General features: G+C 48.1%; 1 protein-coding gene across 1 annotated transcript; it reads left to right on the forward strand.

Moving 5' to 3' along the window:
* The first annotated feature begins 6,270 nt into the window (after window positions 1–6,270).
* On the forward strand, window positions 6,271–24,008 carry MEDAG (mesenteric estrogen dependent adipogenesis). The gene is made up of 5 exons (XM_030308829.1): window positions 6,271–6,554; window positions 16,959–17,068; window positions 19,664–19,776; window positions 20,205–20,490; window positions 22,819–24,008. The coding sequence occupies exons 1-5, from the start codon at window positions 6,271–6,273 to the stop codon at window positions 22,941–22,943; spliced, it is 918 nt and encodes a 305-aa protein (XP_030164689.1). The 3' UTR covers window positions 22,944–24,008.
* The last annotated feature ends 1,596 nt before the right edge of the window (window positions 24,009–25,604 follow it).

Below are 25,604 nucleotides of genomic sequence, written 5' to 3' on the forward strand. Positions count from 1 at the left end.
CCGAGGCTGGGACGGCGGCTGCTGAAATGGTCCGGGGGTAAAGCGAGGGAGGGCGAAGTGGACAACGGCCGTGAGGATGGGAAGAGAACGACAGGTTCCTGAGGAAGGTTCCCCTGTACCTGGATGTGCTAGCTGGCTGGGGCGGAGGGCAGTGGAGGAGGGCGCGGGTGGAGGCAGGAAGCGAGAGGATGAGTCTAGGACGACGTCACAACTCTGAAGAGAAGGACGGCGATGCCTCCCTGGAATGAGGAACGTGGGAAGGGGGGCACATCTGGAGGCCAGAGCAAGAGGGTGAGTTAAAGGTGCCAGTGGAAAATCACAGGGAGAGGTCAGCAGGCTGTCGGGCACGTTGGTGTAAGAATCTGAAGAGAGGCCTGGCCTGGAGATCTGAGGTCATGGGAGCCAAGGATTTAAACAAAGCCACCCAGGGAAAGGGAAAGTAGTTAAGGACATAGCTCTGGGACTCGGGGAGGGGGGGGGGGCGGCAGGGGAGACCAGGAGAAGATAGGGAGCTGGCACTGATTTAATAAAGGCCCATGGACCAGGGGTCATTCTACTCTTGCAGAAGTCCCCTGATGTAGGCATAAGGCAGAAACTGAAATAGCGCTTACTATGTGCCAGGCACTGCTCGGAGTACTCTGCAATAGTTCATTAAATCCTCACAAAGCCCTGCTGTTTATACACAGGAAGACTGGAGCACGGAGGAGTGATGTGCTCAAGATCCCAAAGCAGACTGGCCCTTGGACCCGGGTGATAAGGGACTCAAGTCCGAGCGCCCAACCGAGGAGCTATTCTGCCTCACTCGGTCCCGAACTGATTTTAGAGATGAGAAAGCAAAGGGTCGGAGAGGTTCAGAAATTTGCTCAAGATGACATCGCTAGAAAGCGTCCGAGTCGGGTTTTAAACTAAAGCTTTTGCACTTTCTGCTACACCGTGCACCTTGCTCACAAACTAAGGGAATAGGGAATTGCAGGGACAAGTGTCATCTAGTGAGAATGGAACAGAAGGTGTCTTACATTTGGCCACATGGAGGCAGTGGGGACTTAGTAAGGTCAGGGTCGTGATGGGGCAGAAGTCGGGTTTGTAAAGTCTTGAAGAGTGAATGACAGGCAAGGAATTTAGATGATTCTTTCAGGGACGATAGAGATAAGAAGGGAGCTGGGAAGGCAGCTAAAAAGAAAAACGGGATGTAAAAATGTTAAAAATTTGTTTGTTTTTTTTTTTAATCAAGAGGGAGAAACCTGCAGATGTTTGTATGCTGACAGGAAATTCAAGAACAGGGGCAGGGGTGGTGGGGCTTTGGTTTTCAGTCTGCTGTGAGTTTGGTTAATTTGAATCAAGGTCTCTAACTTTGAACTTCCACTGAGGAACTGAGCCTATAAGCTGGTGACGTTGCCAAAGAGCAGTCACCCCAGTGGGGGCACACGGGGATGGCCCCCGTCTTTATTTTGCCTGGTTCTAACTGTGGACATAGCCACAGACTCATCAATGGGTAATTGTTCTGCTATAAACAGTGTCCCAAGCTGAAGAGTAACATCGCAGCTAAACTGTTAGTTTCACTGGTAAAATCTAAGACACACGACTGTCAATAGCCAGGGGGTACCATACACCCACTACCAAAAAATTTAAAGCCATGAGAATTCCCTGCTCCCGAAAAGACAAATCGGTGTTCTTTTAGTAAACAATGGCGTGTGTTTCAACAACCTTTCGCATGGTGGTATCATTTATCTCAATAATTCCGTGTCTGCGGGTTTGGATACAGAAAGAAGCCGAAGTACAAAGATGTCCATTGCAGCATTGTTTACAATAAGGAAAAACCGGCAACAGTTTGAGTCGTCCTGAGTAAAGGCATGTCTACACCAGCAGTGGAGAATCCTCTTGACGGAAAATAATGCAGTGGCTTCAGATACTACTTACAGAGATAATTTTTGATACTTGTCCTACATACGATGTTAAGTGAGAAAAGCAGAATAACAATTCTACAGTATGAACACAACGGTGTGAACAAGCCAGCAGTATAAAACAGACCGGAAATATCTTCTCTTGAGGTGATTATGTTTGCTTGGTTGGTTCTTTGGCAATGAAAAAGACACTAACCAGGAGAAGATCTCTCTAGCTCTCCACTGATTAGCAATGGCTGGCATTACAACAAACGCAATTGTTTTTTTTTTTTTTTTTTCTTTTCTTCAGTTCACTTTTTTCATACCGTTCTCTGGCATTTTGGTAGTGCATAAATTATCCATAAAAATGCAGGTGTGTTACTGAAAACGCATCAAATGAAACCTCTAGATGACACAGTAGGAAAGAATCTTTTTAGCATGTTTTTATTGTGCTTAACACCATTTTTCTGCACAAAACAATATACACCCATTTGGAAAATGTAGAAGAATTGTAAATCAGAGAACTATGGAGAAGCAAAGAAAAATTTCCTTTAATCCTATTCAGACAACAGATGTTGATATTTTACTGCAAAGGAAACAGATTTTGGTGGGAGAGATTGCTATACCCATTTGAACCAATTGCATGTAACTTGACATAAATCTTTTATGCTACACTGTATCCCTCAACGAAGTCAAATCATCCATAGTGTAGGTTTAAGGGTGATCAACAATGTTGAGCTCAGTCTAGCGGGGCTGGGTGGGCCTCTGCAGTGGACCTGCCCCTGTTGACCTTCCTAACTGGGAAAGCAACATTTGTAGCTGTTGCTGCTGTTGCCGTTGCTGAGGCGATCAGAGGCCTGCTATAAGCAAAATATAGCTAGACTTCATCAATAAGTCTGGACGCGATGCCAGAAACTGGCTGTGCTGATCCCTGCCTTCTTCCCCGTTACTTGAGGACAGGACCAGCCTCTTGTAAACCTTAACAATTAAGCCGCCAAGGTTATCAAGCAGCAAATGAGTTTATTCTGGAATAGCAGAGGAATTGCAGCTAGGGAAATGCAAACGGTGGCAAACCGCGGGCAAGCACAGACAGCAAAGGAGAGAGACTTGTGTCTATAGATTGGGAGGGGTGGTTTTGAATGAAAGTTCATTGGAGGAGCGTAAGAGTTTGGGGTTGTGGTGGCTTCTCATTGGTTGAGTTGTGGCAGTTTCTCATTGGCTGAGTTTGGAAGCTTCTCATTGGCTGGGTTTGTTGCTGGGCGAGGAGAAAATCTTCCTTCCTCCCGCCAGGGTATGGAAAGTAAGCGTGTTCCTGATAGGGAATGTAAAGTAATGAGTGGGATGAGGGGTGCCTGTATGACAGCACCCCCAGCCTTCCAGTCTTTCTGACCCCGTTTTGAATGCGGTTTTCCTTTACTCCTTTTCATGGTCTATTCATCTCTTAATCTTCGGCGAACCAGCGGTCCTAGAATACAGCAGTGCTCAATAAACATGGTGGAAGCAAACTACAGGCTTACGCTCAAATTCCCACCCGACCGCTGATCAGCTAGATGCTCCCATCCATTTCTTTGGTTTTTACCACTGTCTTTGAGCTAGCCACTTTCAAATTTCAATGATTAATCCTGTCTTTTCTCCAAAACTCCAGACCCACCTAATGAGCTGCCTCCTGCGCTTTTCCACTTGGCTGTTCCTTAAGTGGCTCAAAATCTACACCATCTGTGTAGGTACCCCAGTGAGAGTCTGAATGTCTCTCTCTACTCCTTTGTCTTTCTCTTCCCGCTTCCATTTATTTGTTCATAAAATCCTGCTGAATCCTGGTTCAAAAATGCCCCAAGTTCATCCTGTCATCTCCATTCCTACAGCTGCTGTGTGAACTAGCAGAAGACTCTCATTATATCTTACCTGGATTGTTACATCGGTCTCCTTTCTAGTCTCTTTGCCTTCAATCTCCCAGTTTTAAAACATCTTCTACGTGACCATAACCAAAGGTGTCTATCCAAGCTCAGACATAATTATGTCACTTCCTTCCTTCAAAACATTCAAAGGCATCCCATTGCCTCAAGAATCTAAATTCTCAGACGATTCAGACAGCTTATCATAATTTGGCTCCAACTTCTCTTTCTGGCCTCATCTCTTTTTTTTTTTTTTTTTTTAATTTTTTTTTTCAACGTTTTTTATTTATTTTTGGGACAGAGAGAGACAGAGCATGAACGGGGGAGGGGCAGAGAGAGAGGGAGACACAGAATCGGAAGCAGGCTCCAGGCTCCGAGCCATCAGCCCAGAGCCTGACGCGGGGCTCGAACTCACGGACCGCAAGATCGTGACCTGGCTGAAGTCGGACACTTAACCGACTGCGCCACCCAGGCGCCCCTGGCCTCATCTCTTATAAAACTCACCCCCTCACCCTAAACAGGCCTTGTCTGTTTTAGCCATACAGAATTCCCATTCTTCCCCCAATAGACCATACTTTCTCTCTTTGCATGAGTTATTCCAGCATCTTCTCTCCCAACTTCTCATCCATGGTGCTCCTGCACCTGGGAGCTCCTATCTTGTATTCAAAGTCCAGCCCACTCATCACCTCTTCTGAGAACTCTTCCTGGGGCCTCCCAGGCAGAACCAACCACCCCTTTGACCCTGATCTCATAGTACTGAGTCAATACATCTATTATAGCACTCATTGTGATCTCTTTTGGGGCAAGAATGAATGCCCCAGTAGGGTGCGATGGGTATATACCTGGTGCCACATCCCTCCCTGTGAACACAACCCCAGCCTCTGGGTATTGCCTACAACCAGCCCACTCCACACCTATTCTCTGTGCAGTGTTCCTCAGGCTTCACTTTGTGAAAGAATCCCACTGGCTGCTTGCTTCACAGGCGGAGTCCCCCTTCCTCCCCACAAAAGCTTGATTCAGTAGTGGCCAATGTATCGGGTGAATTAGATTTGTTCAGAGAGACTCAGCAATGGGGATTGATCCTGGGGCAAAACGACCCATGTCTGGAGAAAGGAGTGAATGGCGTTCATTTATATTCTGGGATCGCAATGAGATGTGAGCGAAAGGCCCTTCATTCGACTTGATTAAACCTACGCAGGGGTCCATGCTGGGTTGCACACAAAGACAAACTAAAAATATTCTCTAAGTTCTAGTCAGCTTTTAAAAAGATCCAGTTTAGTGTTCTAAATTACCTACTTCAGGAAGCCTCCCCAGCTCCTCAAAACGGGGCTGAATTGCCCCCCCCCCCCCATAACTCCAGGTTTACCCTCAGCCGCGCGTTTTATTCAGTGCAACGCAGCTGTTGAAATGCTTGCCTACCCTCTGTAACCACACGGACAGCTAGGCAAGGGCAGGGCTGGTGCTTACACATCCTCTTCTGCTCAGAATTGACCTATTGTCGGGCTCCTAGTGGGTATTTCGGAAACAGGTGTTTAATTAAAGTGAACGAGAGAGTCCTTTCATACTTCAGGTCAAGCACATTCATTATGTCTACAGAATGAGCACATAGCTGGCACTCCACTATCTATAGACTGACTCAACATATAAATAGATTCCGGGACTCAGAGAGCTTAGCCTACTACGGACGGACGCTGGGGAGGAGGCAGGACTGCTAGGTCCTGTCCATCCCCACTACCCCGCGCACCGAGAGGCCTGTGGGCCGCGTGCAGGAGAAGCAAGCCGAAGCAAAGCCATGAACTCCAAGGCGGACTCAAGAAGGCCTTGTGGAAAAGTGATCATCACATGATGATCAGTGGAGTTTCCACGTGGTGGGGGTCCAGGGGGAGGAATCAGGGAGAGGAGCGGAGATGCGGGGTATGATGTGCTGGGGAAAAGGGCAGCAAACAGGCTGGGAGACAGTGATTGGTAACTGACTCCAACTCGGGGCCCGACCTGGGAGCGGAGGGCGGAGGGCCGGCGGATCCCCAGACCCCAGGCGGGGAGAGCCGGGGAGAGCCAGGAGAGCGCCACGCCTCCCTCCCACCCGTCCGCAGGGGCGCGGGGTCCCGCGGGCGGATGGATGCTCCCCTCTCCCCCGAGGCCCGACCCGCACCGCGGGCCGACTGTCGCCACCCCCCCCCCCCGCCCCGGCCGTGTCGGCCAGGCGGGGGCGGGCCGGGCCGCGGGTGTGGAGCGGCGGACCCGAGGGGGATGAGTAACCCCCGGCGGCGAGCAGGCGCGGCCGGGAGCGTGTGCCAAGTTCCAACCCGACGCGCGCTCGGCCCGGAGCGTCCGGGGTCGTGCCCGGGGCCTGGGAGGGGCGGGCGGCCGCGCCCGGGGCGGATAAAAGGGCGGCGCGGCGCGGGGCCCGCTTTCTCCGCGCCGGGCCCGCAGAGCGCCGCTCGCCGGCCGGCACCCGACGCCGGAGCCGGGCGCGGGAGGCACCGCCGGGCAGCGGCATGGCGGGGGTGGCGTGCGCGCCGGCCAGGCCGAGCCTGACCTCCATCTCGTCGGGGGAGCTGCGCAGCCTGTGGACGTGCGACTGCGAGCTGGCCCTGCTGCCGCTGGCACAGCTGCTGCGCCTGCAGCCCGGCGCCTTCCAGCTGCGCGGCGACCAGCTCGTGGTGCCCGGCCCGGGGGGGCCCGCGGCGGCGGCGGCGGCGCGCGGGGGCTTCAACGTCTTCGGCGACGGCCGCGTGCGCCTCGACGGGCAGCCCTACCGCCTCAGCAGCTACATCAAGAGGTGGGTGGCCCCGCCGGGTCCCCGCAGAGGCCTCCACCCCGCTGCGGTGCCGGGAGCCCCGGCCGGCCCGGCTTGCCGCCAACCCCGTCCCCACCAGGACTCCCCCTCTTTCGTGCCACTTGTGCGATCGCCTCCCTACTAACGTCACCTGGAGGTGCACATTCCCCCCCCCCCCCGCCTTTTCCGCCCCTAGTGATGACATTTTTTCAGCTGCCACTTGAAGCCGCCCACGAGGGCATCAGGACAGGCGCGTGGCGTAGGGCTGGGTGGAGAGCGCATAACTGGAGGGTGATTTTTCCCTTTCTGGCTCCTTAACTGGGTCATGTGAGCTCAAATCGAGGCACGCCCTTTAGGGGTGTTTGCGGGGGACAGACTCAGGCCCTGGCTTTGCATTTGTGGGGAGGGGAGAGGATGCTCGATTCTGTGTATTTACTGGCTTTAGCCGGTGAGGAGACCCAGTGGAAAAGGTGCAGAAGTTCAGAGTTTCCCATCTTTGGCCTGCCTCGGTTTTCAAAAAATACAGAAGCGCGGCCGAGAAAGGAACAAAGCCCTGTGAAGTCCAAACGAGGGCCCAGTGGGCTGTGGTGTGGGCAGGTAGGTTCTGGGAAAATCGATGCAATGCCTAGAGCTTCCAGGATCCCGGGGCAGAGCTGGGCCCAAACCTAACTTGGTGGAGGGGGCCCGGGATGCCTCACTGTGGTGGCCAAAGTGTCTGAAGCGCTTCTTAGCAAACTTGCAGCCAGGAGGCTGTAGTCTGTTCGAAGCAGACTTTGATCATCATGGAGTAAAGGAGGAGGGAGGGTCATGCTTGATTCTACATGGCTTCATGCCTTCCAGAGGTCACCCTGTGCTTTTGTGTGTGTGTGTGTGGGGGGTGTCTTATATTTGCGGTGTGGAACGGAGTATCGGGAAGCAGGCAGTGCAGTCTAGAGTCTGAATCAGAGATCAGTAAGCTGGCCACCTATTAAGATTCAAAGCCTTTGCTATTGGGAAAGACAGGAGCACCGTGGTACCTTGTAAGTGGGATCGAGCCAAGAAGGGCAAGCAAACAAAATGAGATGTTTAAAATACTGGCTTCAAAGCTGCTGGGAAAAATGTTGCTTTTCCACACAAAGAGAGTGGGGACTTTGAATGCCTGAAAAGCCATTCTGCAGCAAGAATTTCACCCTTTCTTTTTGCACCAAAAAAAAAAAAAAAAAAATTCTCTCTTTCTGATGAATGGAGACTTCCCACCCATACGCAGGGGACTATGGGAGGAACTGAGTTAGAAATTATATTTACAAAGATTATTTTAAAAAGGTAACCATTGTATCTGAGAATAGAATATGAAACATTACAATGTCCAGAATTAATTGAAGCTAGAGGTTAGCATTTTGACATAGCCAGCTTCCTCAGTCTTAGCAAACAGTGCCGCAAAATTTAAAACGACGTCGAAGTGTGCACTCTTGCTTTGAGCACCTCCCACACAAAAGACTCTTAAAGGGCAGTGCTCCCCTGGAGTATAGAGTCCAAAGTAAACAATGGCCAGGTGACACAGACCAGAGTGCCGTCAGGATGCAACTACAGGGTTCTCATTGTCAAAGCAGTTGAGTGAGGGCCTTTGAACCCTGGGAAATACTAAGGAGCATCTGAGAATAATCTGGGTGAGAGAATGAACAATCTGTCTTCCTCTCAGGGGACATACTATGGCAGGGGAGATAGGCTTTTATAGGTGGGTGTGCGGTCCTGAAGGATGAACCTGATCTGGATGGAGATAGCCTTCTAGAAAGGGAGGGAAGACTGAGTTGTGGGCAGCAGTGAGAAGTTTTGTCTTCATGGACTACAAAGTGGGCAGACAGTCCGAATGGAGACATCCGAAGTTGTCTCCTCAGATCTGCCAAATTTACCCGGTTGTCTTTGGTTTTGGGGATAGCATAGAGCTTCCTCTCTCAGAATATTTATCACTCCAAAGCAGTGATTCATTTCCTCCATCCATCTCTCCCTTCTCTTCCTTCCTTCCTCCCTCCCTTCCTTCCTTCCTTCCTTCCTTCCTTCCTTCCTCCCTCCCTTCCTTCCTTCCTTCCTCCCTTCCTTCCTCCCTTCCTTCCGTAAGCTTTGGCCCATTTTACTAAAGACAAACAGCATGATTTACTTTTAAACAGCCCATTACAGCACAATTCTAAAGATCACAGACTCATCTGGATCGATGATAGCTAGCGTGCATTATTTATTATCGGCATGGCATACCCAAGTCAACATTATTGCCACTGTCGTGTTGGACAGCGGCCTTGGCCAGTGTGGTACAGTGCTCTATGTCAGACTTCCTCGAGTTGCTGGCGAGGATGACCAGTCTGACTTTGCTTTGTCAGCCATCTTCACAGTGGGCTTATACCCCAGCACATACTTCCTCCTTTTCATGACCAGTTAAGACCTAGAGTTGATGGAATCCAACAACTTTGTCATCTTTCCTGCGGCCACCATATTCCTCCCTCAGATGCAGGATGGCCCCCAACCAAGAAGAGCCCCCCAAATGGCCAGGGAACGAAAAAGCCAAGCGACGGTCATGAATCATTTCAGACTATTGGGTTTTCGAGAATTTGTGTAGACCACCTCCCCAGATGTGTATATATACACTAACATTGCTGACCATCCAGGTAATTTATGAGCTACTTGGATCCAAGTTAAGGATCCTTGCTCTATCAATGAATTCAGTTATTTTTGTCACTCAACAACTATTTTTGGTGTGAGTCGGCTTACAGCGTAAGCAGGATTTCCTTGTTGAGGCCTCGGAAACGTGTGCCGTGTCTTTTACGAAAACGCTTAGGGCTACTGACCCTGACATTCATATGAGTCACTCATTCAGACAAGAGGATGATTGGGGCGCCTGGGTGGCGCAGTCGGTGAAGCGTCCGACTTCAGCCAGGTCACGATCTCGCGGTCCGTGAGTTCGAGCCCCGCGTCGGGCTCTGGGCTGATGGCTCAGAGCCTGGAGCCTGTTTCCGATTCTGTGTCTCCCTCTCTCTCTGCCCCTCCCCCGTTCATGTTCTGTCTCTCTCTGTCCCAAAAATAAATAAACGTTGAAAAAAAAAATTTAAAAAGAGGATGATTTGGTGGCCCAACTTACTGGGGTGTGTTTTTTGATACTTGAACGTTTTTCCAAATCTATGCCTACTAAATAAGCCGAAGGGAACTCGGGGTGAAGGGGAGGTTGAGGGATGGCCACCAGGGCTGCAGAACTCCTGAGAGCCTTCTTTAAAAATTTGTCCTAATTTTGGGAGATTCATGGCAAGCTCTTTCCTGTTATTTTTTTCTTTCAAGCTCAGAATTTGAAGCCGTATTATACACACAACCTGCTCAGGATTCCAGGTGAAAGTAACCATTAACTCGCACACACACTCGCACACACGCACGTGTGCACGCACACACACACATGCACACACGTTTTTCCTGTAATTAGATGCAACCCCTTAGTGAGATGTAGTGGCATGCAAATAGGAGCTCCAGCCTCCTTTTCGGAGATTCCCTAGCATCAAAGAGGCTATTCGGGTGATAAAAATAAGTATGACAATAATTACGGGCGGCTGCTCATGTTTACTTGAGTACCAGGAATGGTACAAAGTATTTTACAGCCGCTACCTCGCAAGAGACTTCAAAGTCGGCTCTGTTGGTATTTCCCTTTTTTTTACAGGTGAGGAAATTAGGACGCAGAGATTAAATAACCTGCCTAAGTAAGGTGCTGGTGAGTCGTGGCACGGGGGCTTCTGTGTAGCATTGTCTAACTGTCAGCCTCCGCTCTCAGCCAGCTGCCTGGAAGCCGGAAGAATTCTGGCTTGCTGTACACGGCAGCAGCTTTCCCAGAGGTCTCCCGAATCCACAAGGAAGTAACTGGACTTCTATCAGACAGGACGCACTGTAGATAATCAGCCTAGAAGAGAAGGTAAATCCAGCGGCCTTGAGGAAGCCACTAAAAGCAGAGACGCATATGACACCATATGCGCCCATATGAGACCAGCCGTTAGATGGTGACAGTCACACCCACCTCGAGGTCAGCAACCGGGGGTGGGGGGGGGCAGAGGGTGCAGGGGGCAGCGGGGAGACAGGTGGGCGAGGTGAGGGTGGAGTCAGGGCTGGAGCCTAGGTAGATTTGCAGGGGCAAGTCTCACCTCCACCTGCCGTGGGAAGCATGGGGCTCTGTCTGCTGGCCCCGGGCCCACCTCCCTGGAGGAACCCCGACGAGAGACGGAGGCGTAGACGCGATTGCAGCATTGCGGCCCCCGTCAGTCAGTGTGGGTCCTCAGCCTTGGCCCCCGTGTCTGAGTCTCGGATATGGTGACATCGGATATGGTGACATATTGACCACTTGACAAATGCTCGCAGCCCCGTAAGCCAAGTGCCTCACACGCAGTATTTAATCTGTTAGCCGCCTCATGGGGGTCCTTTTGGTTAGCCAGGGTTTACAGGTGAGGAAATTAATCTCAGCGAAGCTAAAATAACCTTGCTGAGGTCGCCGAGACAGAAATCAACCCCAGATCTGATGATTCAAAAGCTTCGTGCCATTGCTGCCTTCTTTCCTCAGGAGCCTTGCTGTGGGCTTCCGGCCACACTCCGGGCTGCTTCCTGCTCTCAGCTCACCTGGTCCTTGCCAGACGCCCGCCTGCAGGCCTGAGCACAGTCACCCCACAGTCCCCAAGGCTTGGCTAACCCGTGATTCCTGCTGGGGACACCTCCCTGCCGCTCTGGCCCACCCAGTGGTGGCACGTCGGGTCCCTCTCGTCTGTCTCAGCTCAGTCCACGGTTCTAACTCCAGACCCCTCCTGCTTTGCTCTTTCTTACTTATTTATTTTTTTTTAAAATTTTTTTTCAACGTTTTTATTTATTTTTTGGGACAGAGAGAGACAGAGCATGAACGGGGGAGGGGCAGAGAGAGAGGGAGACACAGAATCGGAAACAGGCTCCAGGCTCCGAGCCATCAGCCCAGAGCCCGACGCGGGGCTCGAACTCCCGGACCGCGAGATCGTGACCTGGCTGAAGTCGGACGCTTAACCGACTGCGCCACCCAGGCGCCCCTCTTTCTTATTTAAATACCTAGAACGTAAGTCAGTGGAGGCTGGACACACGAAGGCAGAGAGCTATGCATTTCTCTGGCATTTGCGTGTTTGAGTCATCACATTCGTTTGTGAGCCTCTCGATGGCAGGGACCGTGTCTTCGATCCGGTGCTTCTCAAACTGTAATAAACCTACAGGCCTCCTGGGGATCTTATTAAAACACCATTGTTTAGGTTGAACAAAACTGGGGAGGAGCCCAGGACTCTGCAGTTTTACTAGCTCGTAGGTGATGCCGGTGCTGATGGTCCAGCGGTCATGCCTTAAGCAACACGGCTTTACCTGTCTATCGTTTGATATCGAAGTGGTGCATTTTGTTATGCCTTCCTAGTAGACTAGATGCTTCTTGCGAGCCAGACTATTTCCTTTTGCTTCTTTGTGCCCCCACCACGCAGTGCATGTGCTCAGTACGTATTTGTTGCACGAATAAATGGACGTACGAATGTGTCATTCTCTGTGCCATGACAGCGCTTCGCATGAACTGAGCATCAGGAATGAATGAATGAATGAATGAATGAGTAGATGAACATGTGCATCCTTGATTCGAATCAGCGGACAGCGGAGTGATAAATCTGAAGCCATTGCTTAATTTCCCTGGAGTTGGGGCAGAAGGAGGGGAGGAAGTGAAAGAGAAGACGCTGTCTGACAGCTTAGGCTGAGGCCTCACATAAAGCTGTCAAGTTAACACTGGAAACACGGCAGGGCCATCCTGCTTGCTCCCAAGGGCAGAACGCTTGAGCTCAGTGTCGTAGGAAAGGATTATGAAAGCTCTAAGCAACTTCTGGGACTTCTACACAAGGCCTGTTTTCAATATGCGTTCCTCTTTTTCCGTGCTCCACTCTCCATATTTTTTTAAATGAACCCATGCAGGGACACACACGCACACCCCCCCCCCACCCCTCCTCAGATGGAAAAGCCATAGGGTTGAGTTCTTATTCGCCTTTGAGCACTCAATTGCTGGAGCCGAGGGAAATTTGGGGCAGCTTTTCAGATTGTGCTAGAAATGATGTAACGCCTGAAGGAATCCCCAGAGAAAGGTAGGCAGCTCAGAGGGGAGTGATCTGTCGGCCACTCCTGGTTTGCTAGGAGCAAAAATACAGTGTTCTTTCTTGGTCTCGTCTTTCTGGCATTGCCTTCATTAAACGTTAGCTTTAGCTTCCAGACTGAAAAACCGAGGAAAGAAATTGGAGCAAAGAAGGAGAAACTCTTGCTCACTTGTTTCTCAGATGCTTGCGTTGTCCTTTTTCCCGGTCACTCAGATGAACACAGCCTTGATTGTGCGGCACAAGTTTATAGAACTTCACCCTCTGGCCAGCAGAGTTGGCTCAGATTAAAGATCCTGACGGTGTTTGTTGAGCATCTATTATGGGCCCAAGTGCATACACTGTGTTACTTGCACTGCATTGAATCCTCGCCCAGAAAGAAATACTGTTATACCCCTTTTATAGACGAGGGCACAGGTTCAGATGGGTTAAGTCACTCACCCAAGGTCACAGTGAGATGTGGCTCTGCAGCTGAGTTCACACTGCCTGTCAATTAGGGCATGACTTCGATCTTCTCATTTCGAATCACTGTGCATTCGAAAGGCCGTCACATTGGTCTGCCTTTCAATCTTTGGATTGAAGCCAGGCATAGAAAGTTTCAGCCTGGAAGCATTTTGGGGCCAGGGTAAAAGCCATGAAGAAATAAGAGTTTGTTTTTTTTTTAATTTTTTTTTCAACGTTTATTTATTTTTGGGACAGAGAGAGACAGAGCATGAACGGGGGAGGGGCAGAGAGAGAGGGAGACACAGAATCGGAAACAGGCTCCAGGCTCTGAGCCATCAGCCCAGAGCCTGACGCGGGGCTCGAACTCACGGACCGCGAGATCGTGACCTGGCTGATGTCGGACGCTTAACCGACTGCGCCACCCAGGCGCCCCAAGAAATAAGAGTTTAAAGAGAGCTATCTTAAACCATTTGCTTTTCATCCTTAATAATTTCAGCTAATACAACAAGCATCCAGTACACAAGAAGCAACATTTGCATTAGTAATTCAGAAATATGCACGATTAAAGATGAAATCACTATTCCCTAATGTAGTCTGGTAAGGCTCATCTTAAAATAAAGCCAGTGATTGAATGCCAGATACTTAAATACCTGTGAGACTTCACAGCCAGGTCCTCAATCTTTTTGTATTTTAGTGGCTTACATATCCAAATTTTGTAACAGTGAATTCCAAAGGAGTGCTCACATTTATTAATTTCTCTGGAATTTCAAGGTGTTTAACAATTGTACCGTACCTGGGAGGCTGGGAATGATGAATTAAGGAGGTATTTCTTATTTGTGACCTGGTTTAAATAGAGAGTTCATTAAGCAGGGATCTTGCTACAATCTCTTGTCTGTAAATTCTGTTACAGAGCTCTCATATAAATAGCAGCATTTTCACACATCTGTGGCATAGTGATAACTGACATGCTCTGTGGTGATGTTTACAGCCCCGTTAAGATCCTAAAAGTGCCTCTAAATCATCAAAGGAAAATTAAATTATGTTGAGCATAGTTTTATTATTCAGGGCATCTTATGAAATTCAGACTCCAGAAAGGATGACACATGTATAGGTTATGCATTAAACTCAGTGAGCGTGCGACTATCCGGAAGCCCCCACCACTCCCTGCCCGGTCCCCCTTCTCTGATCATGACAGACAACAGCTCTTTGAGCCCCCTCGCATTCCAAAAAAACCTTCCAGAGAATTCGGGGGGGAAACTGATTATGTTCCCAACCAGTGATCATTTCTAAGTTGAGATTTTCATCTTTTTCCTATACGCTGCGGATTCATCGGAATAAAATCGAGGGTCCCTTCGACTGGATGTTGATGGGCCTCGCACAGAGGCGAGTGTTGCACTGTTAACGTGCAACATCAGAATAGTAATCGGGACGTCAGATTTTCCAGACGCGTTGTACACAAATGCTGTGCTCACGCCCTAGAGAACGACACTCAGACCACGGATATTGAGAGAGCAGAGGAGTCACCTTGAGAAAAAGATGAAATGCTTAAGTGACTGTAAATTAGCTCCACGGCAAACAAGGCAGGAGAATATGAAAATCTGCCTTGGATGGGTCACAAGTGACATCCGACTCTGCCCCAGCTTCACGCATCTGCCTTGTTGATGTTTACTCCAATTGGACTTGTCCTTTCCTTTCCATGACGCCAGATAAGAGTTTTCTTCCTTTCTTCTTCCTCTGCGCCTCTCCCCACGCCCCCTACGACTATAGACCTTACACAGCCTGTCCGAGGGCACTCTTGTGTGGTCGTCCTGGGTCCTGGACAGTTAAGAGATGATGGCGGAGGGGCTGGGAGGGCACCCGAGTACTGCCACCCTCTATCCCAGCCCCACCTCGCAGGCCCTGAGCCCCTCAGGTGTGATGAGGCACGTGCGATGCCTGCCTGGTGCCCAGCACCCAGTCGGCGCCCAGTGAATGCTGTTGAATGAATGAATGAGAGCAAATGAACTCGGCAAATTGCGGTTCCCTTTCTCCCTTCTGCTTCCTTTCTTCAGTGCCTTTTGGCAGTTGGCCAATTGGGACAAAAGGGAACAGGAACATTCTCTCCTTGCTGATTATGGGACACAAGGGCCACTCCCCCTCAGTCCCCCGCCTCCCCTTTCCCCATTCTCGCTGGGCACTGTGCTGCTCAGGTGAGGATAAGGGCAGGAGAGGGATGACAGAAGAACCATACAAAATCCCTGGGCTGCATTATCTTCCGCAGTCTGTTCCCTTGTTGTTCCCCCTGGCCCCCCACCCCTTCTCCCCTACTCCTGCCCTCCCCACCCCACCCCTGAATGTCAACACCTGTCCCCGCTTCCCTTCCCCGGAATACACCAGCCCTGTTGCCCCTTCCCCACCCCTGGACAAGCCCCCTGACCACCCTGTGTCCCTGGAGTGGGAAGCAGAGACTACATTAAAAGCCTGATGAAATACAAGGCAGGAAGCATTTTAGAGACTCCATCAGGGGTCAGGTTTTAAAAGCTCTCGAAATCAGGTCTGACAATCCCCAGAAAAGAGAGAATGATACAGATTTCTAAGAAACCAAGCTGGGAGACAGACAAGCCAAAGCTGTGTTTTTCTGCCTTGGGGGTAGATATTCTCCCACGTGTTCCCAACCCATGCCCAGGTCTGGGTCTCGTGCGCTGGCCCCCCTAAGCGGGTTATGGGAAGTGGGGTGGGGCGGGAGGCTAATAGGGCTGGGTGGTCACAGCTCCCTGCAGTGGGGCTCTCTCCAAGGCTGTGATTTTCACATCAGGCACTGGACGGACAACAAGCCAGAAAGAACACTCGAGCTGTCTCTGCCAGCGACTAGATGTAGGAAGCAAACACATCACAGCGTAGCAAAATCGCCCTGTGCTGTCAGCCAGGGCGGCCATTCATTCCATGCACATGCACACAGCTGGGCCGGTCAATGGGGAACCAGTTCTGTGCTGAAGATGGACGGTGGCAGACACATCCTCCAGCCTGTTGGATGCCATTCAGCCTGCCTGTGCCCATGTGGCATCTGAGCTGAGGTATGGATAGAAAATTAGCCATCGTCTTGAGGGAAGCCAGTTTGCACTTTGATCCGTCTTTCGATCAACAATACAGGTAGAAACATAGAAACTACCTGGAAAATCTGTAGAATAGGGGGAGAAAGCTGACATCCTGGATGACAGAGTCAACGTGTGAAGAAGAACTTCCCAGGCTGGGGTAATGAATGAAAATCAAAGAGGCTAGTCTGAATAGGGTCATGGGCAAAAGTCCAACATTAGTGGTATTTTTTTGTTTTTCTTCATTGCACAAAGCTCAGGATTGGGGACACATGAATTAGTTCATATGACTGTTGGTTGATTGCATAATCTATAGGGGGGCTGGGATCTAGGGATCAGAGAAGGCAAGACAGGAGGAGGAGAAGAGGGAAATTTCAGACCCACCCTAGCTTATCCCACTAATTGGGTGTAATTCATTCTCAGTCCGGAGAGACAGAGCACTTCTAGCTTCCAGTGAACTCTTAAGAGCCCAAAAGATAGATGGTGTTGGCCATCACATAGCGAAGGCTGCCTCTGAGAGCCCAGGATTGGTGCCAGGCCACGCCAAAGACCAGGGCCGCCCTCAGGTTGTGTCCTGATGTCTCAGCTGACTAGGGAGGAGATTTATTTATATCGTACAAAAGATAACTGCCTCCAGAGGGCACACGTTAGGCTATTTCCCTCACAAGTTCTGTGGATGTGGCCGGCGCCTGTCCAGAACATCCCCTTCCTGACCTAGATGGAAGGGTATATTACGTTCGCAATTATCTCTGCTTTTTTCGTAGGTATGTGGAACTGACCAACTACTGCGATTATAAAGACTACAGGGAAACTATATTGAGCAAGCCAATGCTGTTCTTTGTTAATGTACAGACCAAAAAAGACACCTCAAAAGGTAAGTATATAAATATTTTGGGTTTGATGCTGCTTCCTGGGGCTGTGGACTGTGGCATGCTAATGAGGTACAAGTTGTGCACGGAGTAGGCAGGGTAGATGTCAGCTTGTGACAACGCTGGGGGCAAGGAGCCTGGTGCGTTAGACCATCTGAAGCACAGCACCAACCTGCAGAACCTCTACATGATCCTAGGGCAGAAGCCATCTGTCTCTGGGCTTTTGTCTTGTACTTCCTGTCTAGGCAGGAAGTGCTATCAGGTTCTGAGTCTACGAGGGTTGCAAAAATGACTGGAACGCTGCTGATGATATATAGTACTGTCTGCCACATTCCAGAAACTCACGTGCGTGAGGCATAGGCTCATGTCCTTGATGGACGCAACAGCCCCATACGACTTTCATGCAAACGGGAACCTTTTCGAGCATGAAAGTATGTCCTGTTAATAATTATGCTGGGACTAAGGTCTAACCCAGGGGGACTAGGATGTATAGTCATCCTACCTATAAGGTGCTTATACCCACTTAACAGATAAGAAAACTAAGATAAAGAGCTGTTGTAGAGGCTTTTATGTTTCATGCTGTGGCCTTCAAATCTCAACTGGAGGGATATCTCTTTACCGTTTCTTCCAAGAAATCAGATTTACTGATAACAACTCCATTAACTTCCCGTTCCGATAGGAAAATATCTCCATCTTCCCTGCTTCCTGCACAGTGTTCTGTGGGGAAAGCCATGGGCATAATGCTCGGTGATAGAGGCAGAATTTCTTAATCCTGCTTCTCAATAGCGTTCTTAAAATGAGCCCAAAGTAATAAGAAGTGATCTGCAAATTCCAAATAGACTCTCTCAAACATTCATTCTCATTCAGATTCGTAGAGCTGCTGCTCTGTTCATTTCCTTCGGAATCATTCAGATTCTCCGCTCACTTGACAATTCAGCCACAATGCTCTCTCGGCAGGAGGGGCTGGGAACGGAACACAAGGTAGCAAGTAGCGCTTGTTAGAGCATCTGAGCCCCTGATGTTATTTGGCTTGATGATGACCAGAAAGCTGGAGAGTTCTCGGGGAATGTAATTCACAGACCTATCAAGTACACCTCCTGCGTCGATCTCTCAGGAGGAATCTTAAGAAAGAATAAGAGACCTCTCCATTTTTACATTCTAATGAAAGTAGCAGGGAGTGGTGCAGGAAATGTTTGTGGATTTGCGGGTGGCCTGTAAAAGGTATACGGTTGTGTGACAACTATCCCGGAAGGAGGTACAGAAACCCAGTGCTGTGCGATTGTAAGGAAAGCCATGAAAAAAAGAGCTTCTGTGATACAGAAGCTTGAGATGGTCAAGTTTAAATTATGAAAGTTATAAGTAAGGTAACACATCTAACCTTGGTGCTAAGCTGCACTTTTGTGCAAACTAGAAAATGCCACCAGTAACTCAACATCATTTACTAATCCTTTCCAGAAGTTTGTCATAATAACTGTACAAATAGACAATGTCTATGAATGTGAATGGCACCCTCTAGAGTTGTGCAGTGCGCAACCTGCCCAGCCAGCACGACTGTGGAGTGCGGTAGCCCTTAGCATCTAACGAACCTAAAGATCTTAGTTTGGTTTGTGTGAAAGTTAGTTCAAGGTCTCAAATAGCTTGCTTGCTTTCTTTATCTCTTGTCTCAAAGAGGATATAAGGTCATTTGTATTTAAAGTGCCCCCCCAAGATGGCAATTTGGGAGAAAGGAAACAGGGGTAAAAAAAAAAAAATAAGATGAACAAAATCAGTGCAAAAGTTAGCTCAAATGATATTCCTGAGGGATGTAAGACTAATTATTGAGGGACCGTAGGTTTGACTCCCAAAGCCAATGCAAAATACTCAGTTCTCAAACTCACATAATGGCTGGTCCGTGGCCTTGAACAGAGAGTGGGAATCCATGTAACGTGTCTGTCTAGAAAACAACACTTGACTGTTAAGGCCGAGGAGCTTGATTCTGGGGACTGGAAAAGTTACGAGATCGTTGGTTCATAATATTTCAAATTTCCTAATGAAGAAACAACTTTCTCTTTGCTTAGATTGTGTAGGATTGGGCAGAAGTGGACATAAGGAAAGAAAGAAAGAAAGAAAGAAAGAAAGAAAGAAAGAAAGAAAGAACCCCAAAACAAACCAGCACCACACCACCAAGGATACACCTGCCGGGGGCAGAGACATCGTATTATTTAAACAGTGGGAGGGATTTTCTTCCTAGTGACGTGAGCTCCCCATGCCGGATGCACACAGTGGGAGTCAGTTCTCATCTGTGATAATCGGGGAAAGGGACTTATTTTTTGTATTTTTTATTTTTTTGAGACAAGAGTGACAGAGTAGACTTGGAGCTGATTTTTCTAACTGGCTTTTACGGTTACCCAGAGCTTCCTTTGCATCCCCAAGGTTCTCAGGAATAACATTTCTAGAAATCTGGTTAGGCCTTACAGTGAGGGTCTGAGGGAGCTGCAGAGGAGGCCAAAAATGAATAAAATCTCCAAATAAGGTGGGAGTCACTGCTTTATCAAATGCTGAGAAGTATGTTGATGTCGCACGTGCGCACCTCAGTCTGAATCGTGCCTCCTAATTCCCAGAAAGAACGTACGCGTTTCTCGTGAACACAAGGCACCCCAAGATAAGAAGACAGATAGAGCATGGAATGGACATGGTCATTTCCTCAGTGATCGGGGAAAGCTACCGGCTTCAGGTAAGCTTGCGTCAGTCGGATTCCAGGGCTGCTAACCACATAGAGAGGGGTCGGTGGCATTTCATGCGAGGCTGAGTCCCTAGAGCTGCGTTATAACCAGACCCATACGTTTTCTGTGGTTTCATTATCACTACCAATAAAATGAGCTTGGTTTTGAGCAACCGATTAGAAACGGGGTAACAGTAAAGGTCAATGTGACCAAGCGGTTCAAGGGCTTCAGATGGATAAGGTATAAGTGCGAAGGTCTGTTTTCAAAAACAAAAGTCAACGGTTGAAAAATATGTCAGAATGAAAAAGAAAGAAGATAGGTGATACTTTGGATATTTGGGCAGTCGTTAGTTCAATAATAGAATTCTATAGTAATATACGGTTCTGTAATATAACATTATAGCCATGACATTAATTAAACGCTTCTCTCTCTCTTTCAGTTTGATTTTCAAGAGGCGGTACAAAATTTTTTCCCTCCAGGAAACAAGGTGGTTAATGGAGAACATTTGAGCTTTGCGTATGAATTCAAAGCTGATGCATTATTTGATTTCTTCTATTGGTTTGGGCTCAGCAATTCTACTGTAAAGGTAGAAGGAAAAGTTCTGAATTTGTCAAGCACAAGTCCAGAAAAGAAGGAGACAATCAAATTATTTCTGGAAAAAATGAGTGAACCTTTAATCCGAAGGAGCAGTTTCTCTGACCGAAAATTCAGTGTAACTTCCAGAGGTATGTTACAAATTCTCAAGTACCTGAGGAAGCTAAATAAGAGGGTAGAATAATATCACGGGAGTGGACAATTAATTGAAAAAAAAAAAAAGGCCTCGGGGCTCTTGGGCAGCTGAGTCGGTTAATAGTTGGACTTCAGCTCAGGTCATGATCTCCTGGTTCGTGGGTTCGAGCCCCGCGTTGGGCTCTGTGCTGACAGCTCGGAGCCTGGAGCCTGCTTTGAATTCTGTGTCTCCCTCTCTGCCCCTTCTCCCTTGTGTATTGTCTCTGTCTGTCTCTCTCTCTCAAAAGATAAATAAACATTTAAAAAAAGGAAGAAAGAAAACGGCCTCTTGATAAAAGGGAAATATAACATCACGGACTTCAGAAAGTAAGAAGTGAGAAATGTTTACTACCAAGAAAAAAATGCGGTGGCTCTTCTTAGGCTCCTTAACGTTTTCTGACGTAGCAGTTATAGTGTGCAGCATGTCCAGAATACAATTTTTATTTAAAAAAAAATTTTTTTTTAACGTTTATTTCTTTTTGAGACAGAGAGAGACAGAGCATGAACGGGGGAGGGTCAGAGAGAGAGGGAGACACAGAATCTAAAACAGGCTCCAGGCTCTGAGCCGTCAGCACGGAGCCCGACGCGGGGCTCGAACTCACGGACCACGGGATCGTGACCTGAGCCGAAGTCGGACGCTCAACCGACTGAGCCACCCAGGCGCCCCCAGAATACAATTTTTAAATACATTGTTCATGTAAGTCCATCTTACTGCTCATTTAAATATTAACAACAATTTAACTGTTATGAAAGCGTGATGCTTTCCTGATGTGCATATTCAAGGCAACAGAATGTTAACAACCAGGAGCAGCTGGGGGAAGACTAACCGTGGGCGATATGTAGCTTTAAAAACTTTTGAAAGGGTTTGTAAGACCACGAAAGAATAGCTTTGGAGAAGGCTTCGCCTACCAGATTTTACTCTAGATCCTAGTATCCAGTGCTTCCCCCTCAGGAGCTGGTGCGACTTTTCAGTCTGGTTGTGGCTTAGGCAGAGGACATCCGTCCAGTCTCGTCTGGGTTTGTCTTCCGCTGAGCCCATTCTCCTGTCCCACGTGAGTCTGGGCCCGAAGGCAACTTCCTCGAACCAGGACTCTTGCTGCTAATTGCAAGAAGAAAGAGCCCGAACACAAACACACGAAAAAACACCAATCTCTATGAACCTGCAGGTTAAAAAATACTCAGATATAAAAAAACAAGAGTCTCAATTATGTTTAACGAGGGTTGCTTTCTTCCGATGTTTATAGCAAAAATGCTTACTTCTGAGGATTTCTTGTCTTGGAGATAGCCCCTCCCCTCCCGTGTGTGCGTGTGTTTGTGTGTGTGTGTGTGCACGCACGCACGTTCTCTCTCTCTCTCTGTCTCTCACTCTCCTCCTCCTCCTTCCTCTTTCCTTGCTTCCCCCAGCCCTGATCTCTCTCTCCCTCTTCCTCCTCCCTTTCTCCTCCCCCACCTTTCTCCCTTTCCCTCTCTTTCTCCCCCTAACTCCCTCCCTCCCTCCACATTGCTTTAGCTTTCTCTATCTGGGTGTTCCTTACAAAATCACTTTGTGCTTCGCTCCATTGCAGCCCTGTGGGGGATCATACACGGATTCTTGGGGGGAGGGATTAACTTGCCCAGTGGTGGCTGCAGTCCCAGGTGCCTGGTCCCTCCTGTGACATCTCTCCAGCCCCACCCACTGGCCTTGGCTCCCGTGAGTGCGGCTGCCTGGGATGACCATTGCCATCCAGGGGACACCAAGGGGCTTGTGAAGTTGGCCAGTGCCTCCTTGCAAGTTGACTAGGAGTCCAGCTGGGGCCACTTCCAGGACAGAGCTGTGGGGAGGGACTCTTGGAGCCCCGCCTGAGGCCTGAGCCATCATTATGCACCGCAGGTCGCAGGTCACACAGCCAGAGATGCATCAGCTGCCTGCAACCCCCTGCAGGCAGGCCAGCCTGGCCTCTACTGGCTCTGCCCTGGTGAATCAACCTAGTGCCATCCCCTTCTCGCCTTTGCAAAAACTGACCTTTGTCCTAGGCATCTATTCGCCAACTGGGGGCCTTTTGTCACAAGTGGGAAAACTCTGCACATCTACTCCGGCCCTTGGAAAAGCAAATGATCCATATCCTACTGGTAGACAAACAACCATAAAAAGCTGCTTGGGTTTTTGAGTTCTTCTGAGGAAGTCAAGGTTCTCTACTAATTATTGAAATGGTTACATTGTATGTTGTATGGGTTTTAAGGCACTGTTGGGTTTTTGGCTTTGTTTTTCCAGTGACGATAATAACGTGCCTTGTTACTTTTCTCAGGTTCAATAGATGACGTTTTCAACTGCAGTCTGTCACCCAGATCATCTCTGACGGAGGTTCTTCTGGCAGAATTGCCATTTCCAAGTGTTCTGGAATCGGAAGAGACACCCAATCAATTTATCTAATTGATTGAACACTTTGTGGTCCCTGCTACCTGCCAGGCCTGTGCCAAGACAGAAGGCTGGGGGGAGGCAAGAGGTGGTGGGAGGCGGGCACTTCCCCCTGCTTGTCCGTCCCTGTGCTCCCTCGGGAGGCTCCTGTCTTCCGTTTCCCTGGGGATGCCCTGGCCAGCCCGATGCAGCTGACTCCAGGAAGGGCGGGCTTTGGCCCAGTGGCCCAGAGGGGTATCTTCCCCTTTGAACACTTCTCCAAAGAGGCAGAGGGAGCACCCTGAATGCTTTGCTTAGAACCCCAGCATCCTGGGAGCTCCCCAGGCAGCCTTTGAGGGGCCAGTCTGACTTGGGCGTTGACTGTGGATACTGCATAAATCAGCGGTCCTCTGCTCGGGATCTCCTCCTTGTCTGAACCCAACCCCAGCAAGTGGATGGTTAGCAGTGCTATTTTCTTGCAAACGTGGCTGGACAAAAAGCCTAGGACACCTTTCACTGGAAGACAAGTATGTTTCCCATCCTTAGGAGAAACATTCTGGGGAGGGGTCACTGGAGGATTGGCCAGGTCGAGAGGACGGTAACCTGCCACCCGCTGCCTGAAACTTGAGCTCCCTTGGCCTCTCTCTCTCATCAAAATGACCTGTGTAGAAAGAGGCCGGATAATGGGGAACCAAATAGTGACGGGGGAAGGATAACGTACTTGGCAGTGTCCTCTGGTGAAAGCAGGTTATGTCAGTTGGGTGTTTTAAATAAGCTTTTAGCAATCCTAACACTAAAAGCAAAAAAGAAGGAAGCTATAACATTACCATAATACGTTGTTACATCAGTACATTTTTCATCTCATAGCTACAATGGAGTTCTTCAAAAAGAAAAAAATTCCTATTTACATATAAAACCTGCATTGAAGGAATCGCTACATATGCTTATAAAGAGGAAGATTTATGGGTCCTTAGTATAATTTTTCTATTCTTTTTAAACAACTTCCTGTATTATACATTTTGATAGCGCTCCTGATTGTCCCTTCATTTATATTTGATATGTTGGGTACTCTGTACAATTAAAACTTTTCTTAGCATTCAACATGGAATCGATTAAATTTGTGACCGTGTGTGTGTGTGTGTGTGTGTGTGATATTTCCATCATGCTTTGCAGGTGGTAGATTTGCCTTGTAACTTACCAAATTACAATAAGAATTGTGGTTTTCACAGCTACTTTCTCAAGAAGAGCTTTTTGAGGAACAGGTCTATGAAGTATTTGGAGAATAGAAACAATTTGATAACCCATCTTCCAGAAAAGAAAAAATGTTCCTTAATAACAGAAGAGGCTAAACATTTGTTATTCAACTCAGTACAAGATGAAGAGTGTTCACAGTAAAATAAGTGTCAGTGCAAACAAACCTTAGGCAGATCTCAAATATTAAATGTTTCCTGAAGGAAATAGAAACTCTATTCACAAAAATTGACAAAGATTTTTTTTTTAAAGTAGCTGAATTGAGAAAAACCATCAGTAATCACTCCAGGAATGGACTAGAAATCTGGAAGATTTCTTTTATAATTAAAAACAGTGTTTTCATTGAATTAAAAGCGGTTTTTATTGGATGCATTCACTCGGTCCTTATTCACTCAGCAAAGTTTCATGAACTGCTTCTAAGGGGATATACACTGTGCTAATGTATTTATTAGCAAATGTCACAACGAAGTAATGTCGGGCAGCCTTTAAATTGGTGAAAAGTGTATTGGAACAGATCTTTCTGGGCAAAAGAGGCTTCAATCTGGGTATAAGTGCAGCCTTATTCAGATATTTTAACAGTTTAAGATCGATCCTAGTCTATAGGGCAACAACGACCTAAGCAATTCATCCATTCATTCAGTCATCCATTCATTCAGTTCATGCATGCAACACATATGATCGAGTGCCTACTCTGCGGTGCACTGAGGTGGGTGCTGGTATATAAAGTTCAGCCCTTGCTTTCAAGGAGCGTCCAGTCTTATAAAAGAAGACAGGTGTGTGGGGCGCTTGGGTGGCTCAGTGGATTAAACGTCTGACTTCGGCTCAGGTCATGATCTCACAGTTCATGGGTTAGAGCCCCTCATCAGGCTCTGTGCTGACAGCTCAGAGCCTGCAGCCTGGTTCGGATTCTGTGTCTCCCTCTCTCTGCCCCTCCCTCCCTCACTCTCTCTCTCTCTCTCAAAAATAAAATTAAAAAAACAAAAATTTTTTTAAAAAGATAGGTGTGCAAACTAAGAAGAATAATAAAATGAGTGCTATGAGAGACGTTCAAAAAAGGGAATGTCTAAAACACTTAGAATCCAGTTTCCGGAGTGAAACTAATGACATAAAACTGTAAAATCGAGTTTTAAAATAAATATGTGAGGATTGATTTATCCAAGTGATTGATTTGTTGAAGCTCTCAGAACAAGAGTCACCTTGGAGGCTATTAATTTATTCCAACAAGAATGCAAATCCAGACATTATCTACAGAAGGAGGGAGGTTTTTTTTCTCATTACCTCATGGTTATAGTTGATTTTTGGCTAAAGGATAATATTGCCCAACTTGATTGCCTACCTTAATTATCAGCTCAAATGTGGATGTCTTTTTACTGTTTCAAATCCCAATCTATCTTCAAAGAGCCAAGTTATGCCCCTATTTAAGAAATTCAAAAGAATATTGCATCT

The sequence above is a fragment of the Lynx canadensis genome, chromosome A1 (assembly GCF_007474595.2).
Source record: "Lynx canadensis isolate LIC74 chromosome A1, mLynCan4.pri.v2, whole genome shotgun sequence".
Taxonomy (NCBI): domain Eukaryota; kingdom Metazoa; phylum Chordata; class Mammalia; order Carnivora; family Felidae; genus Lynx; species Lynx canadensis.